The 18,235-nt window shown below is 41.3% G+C and overlaps 1 protein-coding gene across 1 annotated transcript in view; it reads left to right on the top strand.

The window, feature by feature from the left end:
- Window positions 1-486: 486 nt before the first annotated feature.
- prickle3 (prickle homolog 3) overlaps window positions 487-18,235 on the top strand; it is a 55,916-nt gene continuing 38,167 nt past the window's right edge. The window contains 2 exon segments of the mRNA XM_048242271.1: window positions 487-898; window positions 15,860-15,942. Coding sequence (XP_048098228.1) covers window positions 857-898; window positions 15,860-15,942 — 125 coding nt within the window. The 5' untranslated portion in view covers window positions 487-856.

The raw sequence follows: 18,235 nt of genomic DNA, 5'->3' as shown, positions 1-18,235 counted from the left end.
CATTGACACAACATTTTAGAAGCCAAACTATAACAGATCTTTGGTTGGTTGTGGTATTTCTAGTGTATTTTTTATGCATGTCGTCCAGTCAACGGGTGCCATGTTATCAATGGAACTTCAACAGGACAGTATAGAGAGGTGTATATCTTCACTGTATTGATACTTGGCTTTCAAAAGGCCGAGGATAATCCACTATTTGGGGTCAGTTGATTAATCCTTTGTATAACTCTCGCTGACCCTTGTTTATGTCGCAAACTAAAAAGGTTGAGGAGAGACATTCCCAGGAACATGGGGTCAGAATGAAAGGTGTCCGCGTAAAAGTGCGTGTAAAGTTACAACCCTCAATTACCACGATTACACACTTCGATAATTATGCGAAGCCTACTTTGCACGACTACAAAACATCGATGGCTCCTCCTACAACCAGCCGGCGATTTCATGTAAAAAAAGAAAAGATGGGATGGGATGGCGATGGAATCCCCCGGTGTTCATACATAATTCCAAACAACATAGCGGTTAGGCAGGTAATGGGTGTCAACGACAGCCTAGGCTAGGCTACTTTGTAACCATTACGTTACCACACGAAACAATCCTCTAGGTGTAGCCCGCCTCTGCGCGTCACGCTCTGAACGCATTTTATGAGACCTCCAGAGTAGGCTATCCCGTCCTGTCCTCGTCGCTCCGCTGGAAACAAAGACAAACTTAATTGGAAGTATGTAAAGTTGGGATTTAGGAGTGTACATGGTTTATTGATACGTGACGTCGGTCTCGGACTATAGCAGTTTCATGTAAATACTCACCGAAAAGCCTTCCACAGGGTTTGGACAAATAAGCGGCTTGTTCTTACTCCTTCGAAATGTTCACTCGCGGATCCAAAAAGCGACGCTCCAATCGTATGGTAAGTCCGCCCAAATTTCTTGATACCTTGGGCGATTTATGTCAATCTGATGGACTGTGCGGTTCGTAAAGGCCATAACATTGTTACAGATAGAGTCGGTATTCTGTGACTAGAGATCGCGTCTGTGCCAGAGCTACTTAACTTTTTCCTCCCTGTTCTACCTGGGAAGGGGTGGGATACTTTACCTATGGCAATGTGTAGGGTGCTCAGAGATGTGTAGGTGGGCCTGTTAGGTGAAATTGTTCTTTTAACGAGTTAAAACTGCTGTCTTGGTTGTCTCGCAGCCTTAGTTTTTATTTAGGTGGGACGTTGGTCAGTATTTATGAAGTTTTTCGTTGTATTAAAAGTTAGCTAGTTTATTGGCGCAAATGTGCAAATGCGCTATTAGAATACACCTATGCGCTTTTCTTTGAGTTTTACTGACATCTAATGGGTATGTAATGAATTCAGTCTTTGGTGTTGCTCTTTTCTCCTAGTTACAATTGCGTTGTGAAGGAGGTGCTTATGTCTAACGTCACTACCGCTCACCTGAACAGGTTACCTCCGAACAAAACTATAAGGACCACATAGCTAGTCCAACCTAGAGGAGCCGCAACTGCAATTAATCAGAAAACAAAATTCATGAGATTTTGTTGCTCTGGGCATCTCATGAGTGTTCTTAAGCTTCCTTAATACCATCGGATATCACAATGTTCTTAAATCATCTCTGCCTTAAAGCCACCATTTTAACACCATTATAACAGAGAGAGAGATAGGGGGTAAACTGTCAGTCTTGGTGATACTAATGCCAAGCAGGAATGGCGGACTGTAGTTGTACTAGTTTTCAGCTGTGAATGAAACATCTGGCATGCTGCAGACTTGGAGGCTGGCCAATGACTTTAAACACGGATACTGCTCACCCTGTAAAAATGAGTGCAAGGGACCCATGCTGAGCTGTACAAGGCTTCAGGGGGGTATAGTAATCCAAGCAGTTGCCCCCAGCTATGTTCATTTTTGATACAAACCTGTGATTATTTCAAGGGGACTATGTTTGTGATCAAGGGATTGTCAAACAGCATGTGATTTTAAATGTCAATTTAAACATCCTCTAACTGACATGAGACAATTGAGATGCCACATCAGGCTTTATGTCTTGACACACGACGGAGGAGTGGAGAGGAAACTCGTCTCTTTTGTTCTTTGTGTTTGCTTTACTACTTTCGAGGAAGTTAGCACGAGGATGCCGTGAGAACTCCTCTATTGTCCTGAGAGTCCTGGTGGCAAACCAAACAGCTGGAAAATAAATAGAAAACATAAGCAGCGACAACAACATTATTTTCCCTCCAGTTTGTGTGACCAAAGTCACTCTGACCATGCTTTGACCTTCTATGTTTTGGGTGCTATTGTCTCTTACCTCACTTAAGAACCTCAAATAAATAGTTCTTCCATTTATTGTTTTAAAGTTACTTTAACTCTCAATAGTCACAAGGTTCTCTGTAGTAGTATGACCATAAAGCTGTGTGTATATTAGTTGAGTGATGCAGAAAAACAAACACAGGCAGTGTGGTAGTTCATAGGAAATCATTTGAATGAAAGTAATATTCTCACAGATGGCCAGTAAGAATAGATGCATTGGTTGCATTTTTGTCTATTATCATGAATCATGATTTTCTCTGATACATTGAGATGAATCAGCACGTGCTTGACATAGGACAGTGGAATTAATTCCGAGGCTTGCTTGGGCACAACTATCAGATGTATATTTACCAAATCATTTGTAAAATGTTCTGCAGTAACGCAGCATTTTCACAAAAGATTTTAGTAAAATTGTTTTGTATAATGATGAACCATTGCATGCATATTCAGAGCAGTATTTCCTGGGTGGTGAGCATGATCATCACCTTTGATTTGCTTGTGCAATGCCGTGCCCTTGCCATTGTAGAAGGCTGTCATTTGGAGATTTGAGAAAATACCACGCATTCCTTCATATGGCTGATTCCGTCAAAAGATGCCTGGAGATGTCTGCCTTGGTTTGAGTGTGCCGTGTGGTTTCATTTGATCTCAAATCCATGTCTCCGAAGGGCTGCAGAAATAAGAGACTTGCACCAGAAATTGCCAGCCTTGAGAACTAGAGAAATTCAACATTCTCAGGATGAATACTTATTTTATTTTATTATTGGAACATTGTGGTAGTCTGCGCTTCAACATATATTTCAAGTGTCATTGGCAGTGAATGGCTTGCAAAGCAAACTGAGGCATTTCTTTGGTCTGCATGTCTGTTTCCCTGGCCTGTCATCCTTCCTCTGTCTGGCATGTCAGAGTTGGTACATTCTGTTGTGAGCACAGTTTGTGCTTACTGGTGCTAAGAGAGGGCCTCTACTTGATCTTATCCAGGCAAGTTGGCTCAAGTTTCCCACAATGCATCACTGGTGGAGGGCGGTCATGTTCATGACCTCTGACCTCTGATTGTGAATGTGTAACTCATTGTTTGACACACGTAGAGATGCAGTCAGTGGTTTCTTTATGCTGTGAAAAATTACATTTCTGAAGGATAATACCTGATAATTGTCCATGTCTTCTGCACATGTTGAGGCTTCTATATGGTTGTTTTACAATTTAAAGGGCCTGGACATGTAAACAAATGTATATTCAGGATGAATACTGATAAACAAAGTAACGTATGTGAAGTGCACAGTATATTGGGGAATGCTGTTTATTTTTTATGCATTTAGTACATCATTATTGCTGTTCCAGGAGCTTTTTTTAGTTTATGGCTAGAAAAACAACTTCCTGCAGCTTGACGTTAGTACTTAGTCTTTTTCCATGTAGCTTCATATTCTGGACTAGAAGAGGCCCACAAGTGACAGCTGGGTCATATTTCACAAAAGTATCAATGAAATCTGTGGTGAAATGATTCTGATGAGACTGCCATTATGAATGCCATGTCCCCATGGTTACTATGGTGGTTGCTGTACAATGCTTTTGAGAAATAGCAGATGATCACAAACAGGAAAGAGGGCTTTGCTTATGTTATTGTGCTGTTTTTCTCTGTTCCTCTGAGAAGTACTGATGGCATGTATAGTATAAAATCAAACAAATAAAACTGTCTGGTCATTTAATAAAAAATACTGTTTGTAGCCAGAAACAAGTCAGATACATTATTGGCATAGTCATGTGTTGATGGGCACAAAGAAAACAACACTTCCTGGAAGGTACGTAGTAAGAGGATTTTTTAAAATGTTTTTGGTAGGGCTGTCAAAATAACTGATTCATTTTGATTAATTAATTTGAGAAAAAATATGTGATTAACAAAACTAGCTCAGATTAATCGATTCCATATGACCTTTGACCCCGAGCCGTTCTAGTCAGTAACCATTAGACTGTAAAATGAAGGAGAGAGAAGAAAATGTGCTGCCTAGATCATTGATTGGAACATTTACTTTTAAAAAACGGCCTGATGGTGTTGATAAAAATAAAGTGTTGATTAAAATAAAGTCCTCCTCTAAAGTTGTACATCAATGCAAAGAAATAGTGTTGACATTGAGGGGAGTATTAATTTATTTTTATTGTGTCCCCTAGGTTTTTTCTGTTGCCTGAAATGCCTTGTATGTGAAAAAAACTTATTCCTGAAGCACTTTTGAATTGATTTCCTCAGCATATTAGGTCATATCATAAATTATTATGACCATTATTTGAACAGTGAAAATAATAATAAAGAGTTTTTGAACTTTAATGTCACTAATGCTGATTATTCAATGATTCATTTGAATTTAAATATTTAAAATACTTTCACAGCAAAACTTATATATGCGATTAATTAATCACAGAGTATGTAATTAATTTGATTACATATTTTAATCGATTGAAAGCCCCAGTTTTTGGATAATGGTGTAGAGGGGGCATCCCCCAATCCCAGAATGCACTGGGTCATCAGGGGTAAACACAAGCCTTTGCCTGGAGCAGGGGCAATCTGATCAGACTGATGATCATATCACATCAGACTGATGACATATCAGTATGAAAGGCAGGATATCAGGGTCAGCGAAAACATGCACGAGTGTGTGAAAGGAAGAGTGATTTAGAGAGGGAGAGAAAATGAGATAGAGGGAGGGAAAGAGAGATACAGAGTTTGTGTGTGTGTGTGTGTGTGAACCAGGCACATCATCCATAATTGCTGTAGTCACAGCCTGTCACTGCTTGTTGAGGGAAGCAGAAGAATTGGCTGGCTTAATGAACAATGTTTAAATGCAAACGGAACAATCCCTTCAGTGATTAAAGCCTGATTATTAATAACATGTGCTCTAAAGCAGATGACTCAGTGTAATCCAGGGTACAGGTGAGCGCTTTAAGGTTGCCTCATACAGCAGCTATGTATGCATGACAAACAGCGGATTTGATAGACTAGTGTATGCAGGCCCCTTGTCCCCTTACAGGAGCTAGAAGTAGATTACAGGTTTTATCCCAGTACATACTGTCAATGGTTTTATCAAGTAATCTTCACTGGTGTAAGAGTGGCTTAGTAAGCATACCAAGTAAGTAAATAGTACAAGCAGACATTATACACATGATGCAGATTATATAGATGCATCCATAATGATGGTCTCTGAGTTGCCGAGACTAATACTGTACACTTACGTAACAGACATAACAGTTGTTTTGAGTTCTGAAGTTATGCAGGCTATCACATCCAATGATTCACTATTATTACACTGAAATGACTCATTGAAATGACTCATTTATAAAGATCTGTTTACCTGCTCAACAAAGAGCTATGCTTGCCAAGCTCCTGCACAAAGTCAGTGGGCATAACATCACCCGTGCCATTGCCAACTCCAAGTTAATGCATCTCTTCTTGTGAACACCACCAGGGATTATGGGCTGTGATCTAACAATAGATTCACTTCTACACATTCCATTCTAGACATTCACTTCTGCATTCTGTTATTCGTGAGCTTTGAAATCTGCTATGACTATATAGTGAAAGTACATGGTATCATTTTTTATCAGGAAAGCCCATTCTGGGAATTGAACGGATGACCTCATCTTTGCTTGCTCTGCATGCTTTGGCATCGGATTTAAGCTAGACATAAACATTAAATATTTGGGTTTGTGGTGAAAATTACAGAGTGCCATCCATCACACATGGATGCATAATTATACAGAGAACCGTCTGCAACCTGTCTGTCTAGTTCTTATGCATTTGTAATTGGAACGCCTGACAGAATTCTGTGACAGTGAATTTGGAAGTCTAAATGAATGCTGTGGAAAATTTAAACTCTCTCCCTGTCTCTGACTTTCACTGTCTTCTTCCTCTTGGTTCTGTCTGTCTGTTGATCTGTCCTCCTTTGGGGCTGTCAGGCTGTCAGTCACTTGTGATGCTGGCATTGGTCTGTCTGTCTTTCTACATCTGTCTGTCTGTCAATCTGTTTCACAATTTCTTACTGCCTCTGAGTGCTTATCTGCCTGCTCTCTCTCTCTCTCCCTCTATCTCATTAAGCAGGTGATGACCCTTCTCATTTTGAGATTGGGTGTGGTTGCTAGTTTTCCCATTTCTCTTCATCCTTCTCTTTCTCTGTCCCTCCATCTTTTGTTATTAACCCTATGTCCATCCTTCTGTGTCTTTCTGTCTTTCCATCTCTCTTTAACCCTCTCTCTATCTCTTTCTCTGCATCTCCCTTCATTCCCCTCTTACTCTCTCTTCCCTTTGTCTCTCTGCTGCCCCCTCCCCTCTCTCTTTCTCTCTCTCTCTCATTCTCTCTCTTTCTCTCTCTCTCTCTCACTTTCTCTCTCTCTGCCTCTACCTCTTTCTCTCTCTTTTTTTCTATCTCTCTCTCTCTTTCTCTCTCTCTCTCGCTCTCTCTCTCTCTCTCTCTTTCACAGGTCTTGCACAGGTCATGGTTCAGTGAAGCAGCAAAGAGCACTGACTCACTCAGCTGTTTGTTTGACTCGCCAGTTTCCATGGATAACACCTAGAATACACCCACTTCAACTGTGTGTGTGGGAATGTGTGTGTGTGTGTGTGTGTGTGTGTGTGTGTGTGTGTGTGTGTATGCTTATTGTGAATTTGACCTTTTCTCAAGTAACACATTAATTATTACATACTTGAGTGCAATATCTGATTAATTCTTTCCTATTTGGCTTAGCACTGTGTGCTTTGTGTGGAAAATGTGAATAGTTACTGACATTGTTTTTCCAGTGAGGATGTGTTTGTGCATCTCCAAAAACTCGTGGAGGTCTGTGTGACTCTGTGTGTATTCATTCACGTATTCTTCTCTCCAAAAACGAATTAATAGGGAGGTCAGGTGTCACATTTCAAAGGCTCTGGGATCAAAGCGACAGAAGTGATTCAGAGGCCGAGTGTAAACAGTGATTACTCCTGTTCTGTAACAGTGCTGTTTGCCAAGCGCTTGGGTCGCCATGTACCTGCAGGGTTACCATTCTCTCAAAGGACCATTCTTCTTAGTGCATTTGGGGGTTTTTTAGCCACATTTCCAATCACAAACTTAGGGCACTGTTGACTGATGATGACCTTGCTGATGCAATCAAATAATGGGTTCTGTTTTTAATGTGCACCTAGCCCTGCTACTGATGAAAAGATTAAAAGTATAGTGCACTAATGTCCAGGCAGTATTCAGGGCTACTCTTCCAGCAACCTCTCTAAAAGGTTCTATATTAAAGCCAGCCGTCCCTGTGTTTGTGTGTGTGCGTGTGTGCCTTTGTGTGTGTGTGCCGACATCCGTGCAGGAGTCAGACAGAGGCAGTAGCTCATCCAATGTTTTTGTTGATCAGTCCTTGGCCTTTAGCGTGCGTGCATCCTCGACAGAGCTACAGGCTAATAGTCTCATCCGCCTGTAGATTTATGGACTCATAAGAACGATGTGTGAGTGCAGGGCCCTCGTGAAAAACACAAGGGCCCTTTTCATGTGCCATATATACACCCCAGGAAGGAGAAATGTTTGCTTGTGATGGAACAGTGATGCAGGATGGCAGCTCAGATCCCTCACCAGGAGAGTAGCTGACTGTAGGACACATCTGCTGACGATTTGCCATGGGTTTAACATGCCATCAACCAAGACATAAATAAATAAATCTGACATCCACAATTTTCCTGCATCAGATGATATAAAATAATATGATTTGATGCAAAACAATTACATCACATTATTTATTACACATTTAATTCTAGATTTTCATTCTTGTTTTTCTTTTTCTTTTTTTTAAAGAAAAAAACACTAGAACCTTGTACTGTATAGAAGCTTTTATCCAAAAGCAACTTGGTCTTACAGCATGGCAAGGTAAAGCAACTTGGTCTTACAGCATGGCAAGGTAAAGCAACTTGGTCTCACATCATGGCAAGGTAAAGCAACTTGGTCTCACAGCATGGCAAGGCAAAGCAACTTGGTCTCACAGCATGACAAGGTCTTACTGTAGGCTACACGTGAGGTATACATTGATATGTGGTTTGTTTTTTGTAATAGGGAGGGAAAGTAATCTCATCGCCATCTAGTGGTTGCGTTCCTAGAGTTTAGCGGAGTGGATGGGATTTTTTTTTTTAGAAAAAATATATCTCGGTGCACATTGGGATCTTAATTTAATGCCTTACATATGTTAGGCACTGGGGTCACCTCTATTGCTTCAAGTGGTCATACTTTATTTTTAGGATCAGTTGAATTGTTTTGAGTTTTTGTTGTAACACGGTGATAAGGAACTACAGCTGCATGTGACGTCACATGTTTGGGCGCTTAATCTCTAACTGATCAATACGCAATTTGCCTAAAGGAGAATTCCGGTGTGATATTGACCTAAAAAGTGTGTTGAAACATGATATCGAGTGTGAGCATTATGTCTCATAGCCCATCTCAGCTTGTCCCTGCACTCCAAAATCTGGCTAGTTAGCCCGATGCTACCAACAGCTTTTTCAATGGTGGTGCCCGGCATCGGGCTAACCATGCAAATAAATCACTGTTTTACACCATTTCACGAGGCTCAATGTATCTCCACACTTCATTGGTAGACTTCGAGGGCCCTGACATTTAAAAGCGAGACATTGAGAACTTTGAAAAAGCACTGGTAGTTTACTTACAAGGCGATTTATACAGACAGTATCTTCGCGAAGTTTAGCGTTTGCAGCCATCTTGAATTTAGTCACGATAAGTCTAGCGGCGACTAAGAATGAACAGGTATGATAAGGGATCAGATTCTAAAAATAATTCATTGGAAATGCATGGATACCAGTTTCTTCCAGTATCCTGGAATCCATGCATTTCCCGAATTATTTTGGAATCTGATCCCTTTATCATACCTGTTCATTCTTACTCGTAAACTTCGACTTATCGTGACTAAATTCAAGATGGCTGCAAACGCTAAACTTCGTGAAGATACTGTATGTATAAATCGCCTTGTAAGTAAACTACCAGTGCTTTTTCAAAGTTCTCAATGTCTCGCTTTTAAATGTCAGGCCCCTCGGAAGTCTACCAATGAAGTGTGGAGATACACTGAGCCTCGAAAATGGTGTAAAACAGTGATTTATTTTGCATGGCTAGCCCGATGCTGAAGCACCACCATTGAAAAGCTGTTGGTAGCCTCGGCTAACTAGTGCCAGATTTTGGAGTGCAGGGGACAAGCCGAGATGGACTATGAGACATACGTTCACACTCGGTCTCATGTTTCAACACACTTTAGGTTAATATCACACCGGAATTCTCCTTTAACTGGCTTAACATATTTTTGAAATAACGGAACGTGATGTAAACCGCGTGGTGATAACCTTTATGTCAGGATAACTGGTGTTGTGCTTCTACTCACATGAAGAGCTAGCTGTAAGTGTTAAGTGTCAATGCTAACCAGGCTAATAAACAAACCATGCTACCATGAGTAACGTTGAAGGGTAAAGTCACGTGACTTCTTTTGTAGTTTGTTTATGAAACAAAAGGAGCAATTTCGATTTTCTTAAATAAGGCAAAATAGGGTCTGACATTTTCACAGTTAGAATATTATTACTGTATAGACACTGAAAAATATTTTTGGTGGATAACATCGCTGATTTGGCTTCACAATATTTTTTTTAAAAATAGGTCTATGGGACTTAACATGGGAGCTGCTCTTCGATAGGAACGCAACCACTTGGGGCGCTGGTTTTCACTTTCCCTCCCTATTTTCTTGTTTTTGATATTCAGCCCATGATCTAGGGGTCATTAGCACCTTACTCGAGCAGGAGAGTCATATCATATCATATCATATTGTCATGTCATGGACATCATAATTTTTTGGTATTGGTGTTTTTTTTGAGAACTGACTTCAAAGCATGAAGAAAAAATCTCCAGTGTCTCTCCCTTTCCTTTCATGGTTGAAGACTTTTGCAAAGGTGCTTTGCTTAGGGATTTGGTGACACCATTTTATTTTCGGTTTCAGAGCCAAGAGACTTAAAAGAGCAAATCTGGGTTGGCTATCATGATATTTGGATACAAACAGTGTGAGAACCTCATGACCTACATAGTGGAAAAGCCTTGAGATCTATGCAGTGGTCTCAAGGCAAGGCAAGGCCAGGCAGTTTTATTTATATAGCACATTTCATACTGTACCAAGGCAGTTCAATGTGCTTTACACAGACAACAGTAGAAACAAGGAAATTGTATTACATAAAAGCAAACATCAGCAAGTTGTAACAACACAAAATAATAAAATAAATAAATAAGAATAAAAAATAAAATCAAAATAGTAAAAGTAATAAAAATAAAATTAATAAGGTTTTAGTTAAGGAATGTTTGGCTGTGTGGAGTAGTGAGATGAACTGTTTTATCAGTTCCTGCATTCCTAGATACTCCATACATTAGTTGGGTCATAAAACTCTGACGCAGCCTTATGACCTTGTTATGTCTCTCTTTATTGGCTGCAGGTGCAGGTTCCTTTTATGGTTCTGTGTAGTTAAAAAGAACCATGTCTGAGTTAGGGAATGGTGATATACACTACTATGCCATATTTTATGGTATTTCTTGCAAGAATATATAGAAGATATATAAATTACGATAAGAAAATGGTACTATTCACCACTATCTTCTTGGCCACAAATCGCATCACCTTGCTGTCTTGAGAGCCATGCAAACACAAGCATTGATCCCAAAAAGTCAAGATTAATCCTGACTGCTGCGATGATCACTCTTCTTCCTCACCTAGATTTGAACTCTTCAGCCATGCTTATTCTTGCTCTACATGTGAGCTAACCATGTTGCAGCGTGTATATAAACATGTCACCAAATATACCGTTATTATCATGGTATCACAAATTGTTCATGAGCAGGGATTGTACTGGTAGTCAAGACTAGTAATCTGAGCCCTGTATGGCTTATTTGATTGTGTAAAACTGAGAAATGTACCGGTATATGGTTAAGCTTTATTCAGCATTGTTGTCCTCCTCAGGAAGAATGCTGCCTTGGGCTATGGGCTGCTTGGGCTATTATTTCTGCCAAGTGGACAAATAATTCAGTGCTTCAATAGAGGGGTTCTTTCATTCTTCCATTTTCACTTAATTTCCTTTTTTCTTTCTGTCTGTCTCTCGTCATTCCATCTTTCCAAAGACATAGGTAAGCTGTGGTGTAATAAACGAGAGACCTCCATGAGCAGGGAGTGTGTGTGGAGTGTGTGTGTGTGTGTGTGTGTGTGTGTGAGAGAGAGAGAGAAGGAGAGGAAAGTTTAGTCGGGGTCTGTGAGGAAACAGAGAAGGAAAGGGTGCAGCTCACATCCTGTGTCAGCTTCCTTCCTTCCTTCCGCTTGTCTCCAGAAAGGGACAGTCCACTGCACACACAGACACACACACACACACACACACACACACACACACACACACACACACACACGCGCGCGCGCACACACGTGCACACACCCCTACACACACACACACTTGGACCAAGTCACACATCAACACACACTTACGCACATACACACACAGGTAAGCCTGGTGAAAAAAAAGTTATATCGTTGCTGACACTCACACACACACACACAGATACCACATATACAGTACATACACATGCATACATTCACTCACTCACTCACTCATTCACCCACTTACTTACAGAACTGACTCATATGCACACACACACACGCTGTGCTGTCTTGTCTGTTTGTCAATCGTCAGATTTACGACTTGCCCTAGAGAAGATTAACTGGGCTTAATTTAGAAGACACCTTCACTGGCTTCCATCTTTATGCAGTTTCTGGCATCGCAGAAAAGATTTTTCTCTTCAAACAGCTGTATGGTGGTAATATGGGGCATGTCTGAGTCTGATTTTAAGGCATGATCATGGCATACCCCACTGGAGGTGTGGAGGAGCACTGCAACCAGTGAAATACAGCTTCAGCTACCAGCTAAAGCATGTGGAAAACGTCTCTTTAATAGTGCTGAAAATTGATCATTATTTATGTTTTATAAATTGAAATTATCAAATGATGAGATGGTGAATACTGAACATTGTTATGTCCCGATACATTTTCCTGTTAAATTGCATATGACCTGTGAATGAATAAAATGGAATGTGAATAATTTGTTAGATCAAATGTTATGTACAGTATTTAAATCACATTTCATATTAGACTGCTGTTTCTTTCAGTATTATTTTAAACTATGTGCTGCTCACACAGTGACCAACAGACTATAAGCAGGCTTACAGCTTTTGTAAGGGTAAGGTACTAAGAAAAGGGCATGTGGTGGGCTTTGAATGAGGGTTAGGCTGTGATGGTGCATGCTTGATTTACAGACTGTTATGGCAGTGTCTAAAATGGGCTATCTGTATTAAGTGTTCCTGTGTGTGTGTGTGTGTGTGTGTGTGTGTGTGTGTGTGTGTGTGTGTGTGTGTGTGTGTGTGTGTGTGTGTGTGTTTAGTGCTGCAGCAGCAGCAGTGTGTGCATGTTGTGGACAGTAGGCTGAGTATGCTGCAGCACTGTGTGTCGGCGGGTGTGTGTGTAATCAGGAGTGGAGTGGGGGCTGGTGGTCTGGTCGAAGCATAAACACAGCAGGGGTTCTTTTGAGTGCTTAAGTCTGTACACACACACGCATGCATGCCTGCACGCACACACAGAAACACACACACAGAGAGAGAGAGAGAGAGATCAGTCTTCTCATACTTACTCTTCCACACACACTCCCAGATATACACACACAGCCCCCGTTCTGTGCACATCAGCTTAGGCCACACATAGCCAGCACCCTCAGGGGCATCCTCACACACACACACACACACACACACACACATACAGAAAGCCTCTCTTAGGCTACACCTACACTATTCCGTTTTTAACCTGGGTTAATCTTGATCCCTCAGTACTGTTTAACAGTAACAACAACTCTGTCTGTTTTTCTTTATCTGTACACATATTTGTTCTCTCTCCTTCAAAGTAACTGAGTTAATGTACATATTCAGGCAAGAGCTGTACCTCACACAGAGACATCTCAAATGAGCTGTGCCTCACACAGAGACGTCTGAAATGAGCTGTGCCTCACACAGAGACGTCTGTAATGAGCTGTGCCTCACACAGAGACGACTGAAATGAGCTGAGCTCACCTCCTAGCCCTGTTAACCACACACTGAGTAGCAACCTAATTCATCCCGTAAACACACAGAGTCTGTATTCACCACTCAGGTGAAATCTGCATAGAGTGACGCTTGGCGAGCCAGCCGGGCAGTACTCTGCTGTGCTGAGGTGGCAGTTTCTGATGCAGCAGGTTCAATGTCAGCTGAAGCAGGAGAGTTTCCCCCTGAGGGGACAGTTATGGGTAAGCACACAGAGAGGGGTACATTCAGATATATACACTTGGGCTATATTCATAGAGAGGGGTACATTCAGATATACACTTAGTTTATATTCACAGAGAGGGGTACATTCAGATAAAGTTGGGTCATACTCACAAAGTCATATTCAGGTCTATGCACTGATGGTAATTTTGATACCATAGATGAATAGAGACCCAGTCAGACCAATAGAATGAAAAATCAGGAACAGAGTTTATTTACAATGATGCACATCAAGGGAGAGACAGCATGACTTCACCTAAAGATCCATCAGCTGCTCTAACTAGACAAGGAAATAGTTAGGGTTTAAGTATCCTTCCAGGCTGACGGGAGATGGCGTTGGTCATCCCATCTCCGTGGACTACACTGAATCAGACTCTGATTAGTGGCAACCTGGCAATCCGGAGCAGATAGCTACTGACGCAGCCATGCAGAACAGTGAAACACTGCAAAGTCATAATATTCCCGCTTATCTCTAAATACAGTCACACACAGATATACACAGGGACAGTACAGATATCATACAGTCATTACATAGAATCATACTTTTAGTATCAAAGTGACCCACTAATGAGAAATGCAGAACATTAAACCACATATTGGAATGTTGGGCATAATGCAGAACATTAAACCACATATTGGAATATTGGACATAATGTTCTATTCCACTTTCTCTCAGCACTCAGGGGGCTCATATCTACTGCACCACATGTCCACAGAGTGAAGCATGTTGGCATGCAGTGCATGAAGTATGTGTACATACTGTATGTGACCAACAGACTTTCCCTGTCACAAACATACCCAAACATACTAAATACACATACACACACACACATAGAAATGTGTATATGCAAGTGTGTGTTTCTGTTCTGCCTATATAGTACATGTGTACACAAATGCATTATCTAGCATTCTTGAATCCTTTTACTTATACTGATTAATTTGCATAATGCTCAACACACACACACACACAAACACACTCACACACACGTATATATTATCTAACATGTTCCTTAGTGCAGCCATCTCACATGTACCCACACGTACTTGTGTTCAAGTACTCCATCATAAATCACTTGATGCCAGAGTGGAGCTTCAGGGATAGTAAAGCTGTGGATATTCCCAAGCTGTTGGCTCACCTTGCAACTGGAGCTGTGGCCACACCAGTCCACCAATCACAGTTCTCCACTGCAAGTCTCTGCCAGCTCTGGCTGTAGGCCTAAACCTGAAGGGTTCATGTGGAAAAGGTGGACCCCAGGAAATCTAAACCAGAACAAAGGAAAAGTGTGTGTGCACCTATGCGTATCATTATGCAGGTTATGTGGTGTGTGTGTGTGTTTTTTTTTGTTAAGTGTACTGTATGTGAGTGTAAGTTAGGTTAGCAATGTGTGTGTGAATGTGTGTAAATGAGGTTCATGGGGTTACGATATTGTGTCAAACATTATTTGTATAATGATTTTTAGAGCTTGGAAATGTGCCATGTCGGGTCATTTATTTGGGTTTCCCACAGCCTTGGGTGAGGGTGAGATGTGGGTGAAAATGGGAAACACACAAAGAGAGACTTTACAGTAAGTCAGAATGAATCTCTGTTAACACTCAGAACTACTGGCTGATTGGAATTTAGTTCATTTAGTTGTTCCAGCTGATACATCCCAGTCCACTGACACAAAATTTCTATTTAGAACCTTCATCCCCAATTACTTACATTCCTCTTAGAACTCTGCCAAAGTGTTGTTTGTCTGAACAATTGTTTATAGAAAAAAAGTTTTGTGGCTCTTTGCTATTAACTGGTTTTAAAAGTGGTCTTCAGTTAAAAAAAAAAAACAAGCCTGTGTTTTCTCAGGCTTTTGAGAGTGCTTCAGAGCAGGTTTGTTGCCAAACGGGATGAAGTAGCATCCAATGGACTAAACTGTATTGATGAGACAACCACGATGATGATGATGATGATGATGATGTCAGGTTGTTCTTCATCTGCAGTCCTTTCATTCATTCGAGAACCAATGGGACCAGAAACCAGAGAATCATCGCTTCATAAGTGTGTGAATGTCTGAATCCATGGTGTAGAATTCCATGTTTGCTTCTTGCACATTAGGGCAGGGTAAGAAAAAAGGTGTTTTGCACTGAACTGTGTGAACAGCACTAGATTTTTTAATGTGTGTGTTAAATATGCATTTGTGTGTGTGTTGTGTGTCCAAAGGAGGAGATTGAGGATCCTGATCGGGGGCAGCCATGTATGCGCTGTGGAGACCAATGTCCGGGACTCCGAATGCATGGATGGAGGTAAGATCTCTCTCTCTCTGTCTCTTACTCACACTCTCACACACACACAGCACACACACTCACTCTCTCTTTGTATCTCTCACTGTCTCATTCACTTTCTCACCTTGCTGTGTCTGTAAGTGATAGTAAAATGACCCATCTGTGTCTCGTCCCATCCGTCCACTTGCCTTTGCGCTACTCTCAAGTTCAATATGCAATGTTTCAGTGTTTCATAGTGCAATGTTTCAGTGTTTCATAGTGCAATGTTTCAGTGTTCCATAGTGCAATGTTTCATGTTTCAGTGTTCCATAGTGCAATGTTTCAGTGTTCCATAGTGCAATGTTTCAGTGTTCCATAGTGACTTGTGGGTCAACTGGAAGAGTTAGGTGCTGAATGACTCTGAGGTCATAGGTCATAGGGAGTTCACATTCTGATGAAACACACAGCCCTCTCTGTGTTGTAAATCACAACGTTATCGGCTCCAAGCTGGAATAATTGGGTTCAGTGTGCAGGAGTGTTTCTCTGTCCAGGTCCTGACACACCACTCCACCTGTTTCCCCTCTTCTAGTTCTTCTCTTTCTCTCATGATTTATTTTCCCCAAGGTGATGCGATGAAGGCTAGTTGCTAATCAAGGAGAAAATATTTAAATCAATTGACCTTGAAAAACAAAAAAACATTTCTTTTTTGCCTGATATACTGTTGACCTAAGATGAGAGGAGGGTAGAGAGATCTTCCCGTATGGATGAGAGGATTGAAGGCATGTCAAACTATAGAGGATGACCGGATGAACATAAATTACCTCATTTCTGTGTGTGTGTGTGTGTGTGTGTGTGTGTGTGTGTGTGTCAGTCCAGTATAAATGCAGCATGCAGACAGCCCTCCCTCAGGTACTACTGGTAAACCTTCACCCCTAGAGCTGTCTGGCTAAAGCAGATTGGGCTGCTGGCATGTGTGTCTGTGTGTGCTGCTCTGAATGCTTGGGAGAGGAAGATTTGTGTTATGGTGTGTTACTCATTCAGATGTTAATTTTTGTACTTTTGTATGTCAACAATAAACTACTATTATAGTGTCCAGTACCATGTAAATCCATCTTAGGTCTGACATAAATTGCTCATCTAAAAACCACAGGAACCGCTGCTAACAAACCAATATGACAATAGCATCCACAATCAGAATACAACACGGCCATTTGAGAGAGATTAACCGCTTTTTTCTGAGGGTCCTTTCAGATATGCAACACAGAGTCACCTGCTACACAAAGGGCAGATTATCCATGGGCAGGATTCTCACTTTGAGGCCTAATTCTGCTCAGGCAGGCAGGCCACACAATGGTGATTACACTAGCATTAAGACCTGCTGCTTTTATTTGTTTAGCTCAGTAGTTTTTATCCAGAGCGACTTACAGCACAGCAAAGGATTGCATGTTTTTAGTACTCGTTATTCTGAGGATTAAACCTGTGACCCCAGTGTCGCAAATGCCTCAGCCTGCAAGTTTAGATAAAGCTAAGGGTTAATGCTAATGGCAATGCTAATATGGAAGCTAACACTAACGGCAATGCTAATATGGAAGCTAACACTAACGCTCTGCACTAAGCTAACAGAAGCAGTTGGAGTTGTGACAGAGATGAAATGTCTTTACCCCACTTGGATTATTCAGTTCATTATACATAACACCATTCTGTTGCAGGATTTGTTAATTGATTGCATATTTGTGTACAGACCAATCCGATTAGCTTGTTCTGCTTTTAGCCCACCTCCCTGTGAACAGGGTTATGGTTCAGAAAAATGCAGACGTACACAACTTTGTTGATCAACCTCGAAGATCCAGATGCCAGATGCCGATGTATATTTATTTGCTGCTGCTCGTCATTGCTGCCATTCTTGTTACATGCATCATCAGGCACTGAGACAAAGAAATCCCTTGACAGGCCATATGTCACCTCTGGATGCATGTAGTGAAACGCACACTCACACATACACTCACTCACTCATTCACCTATGCACGCATGCTCACATGCAAGCATGCAAGCATGCGCGCCCGGATGCACATTGCACGTACGCAGGCACACACACACACACTCACACATTCACTTACGCACACACACCCACACTTGGTACAGTGCACACAGACCAACTTCATGACTGAGGCCATCAGCTTAGCTGAGCTGGGCCATTCTGCCTGCTGAGATTTATGGTATTTTAAGCTGTTTGAAGGGTTGATGGGGCTATTAATAGCTATGACAAACTGTGTATATACGGATCTAAAGCCCAAATGGGTCTGAAATGATGGCGTAGGAGGTTGTATGGTCATGG

Source organism: Alosa alosa, chromosome 4 (genome assembly GCF_017589495.1).
Source record: "Alosa alosa isolate M-15738 ecotype Scorff River chromosome 4, AALO_Geno_1.1, whole genome shotgun sequence".
Classification (NCBI taxonomy): domain Eukaryota; kingdom Metazoa; phylum Chordata; class Actinopteri; order Clupeiformes; family Clupeidae; genus Alosa; species Alosa alosa.
The sequence above is the reverse complement of the archived record's forward strand: the minus strand, read 5'-3'. Positions and strand labels throughout refer to the sequence as shown.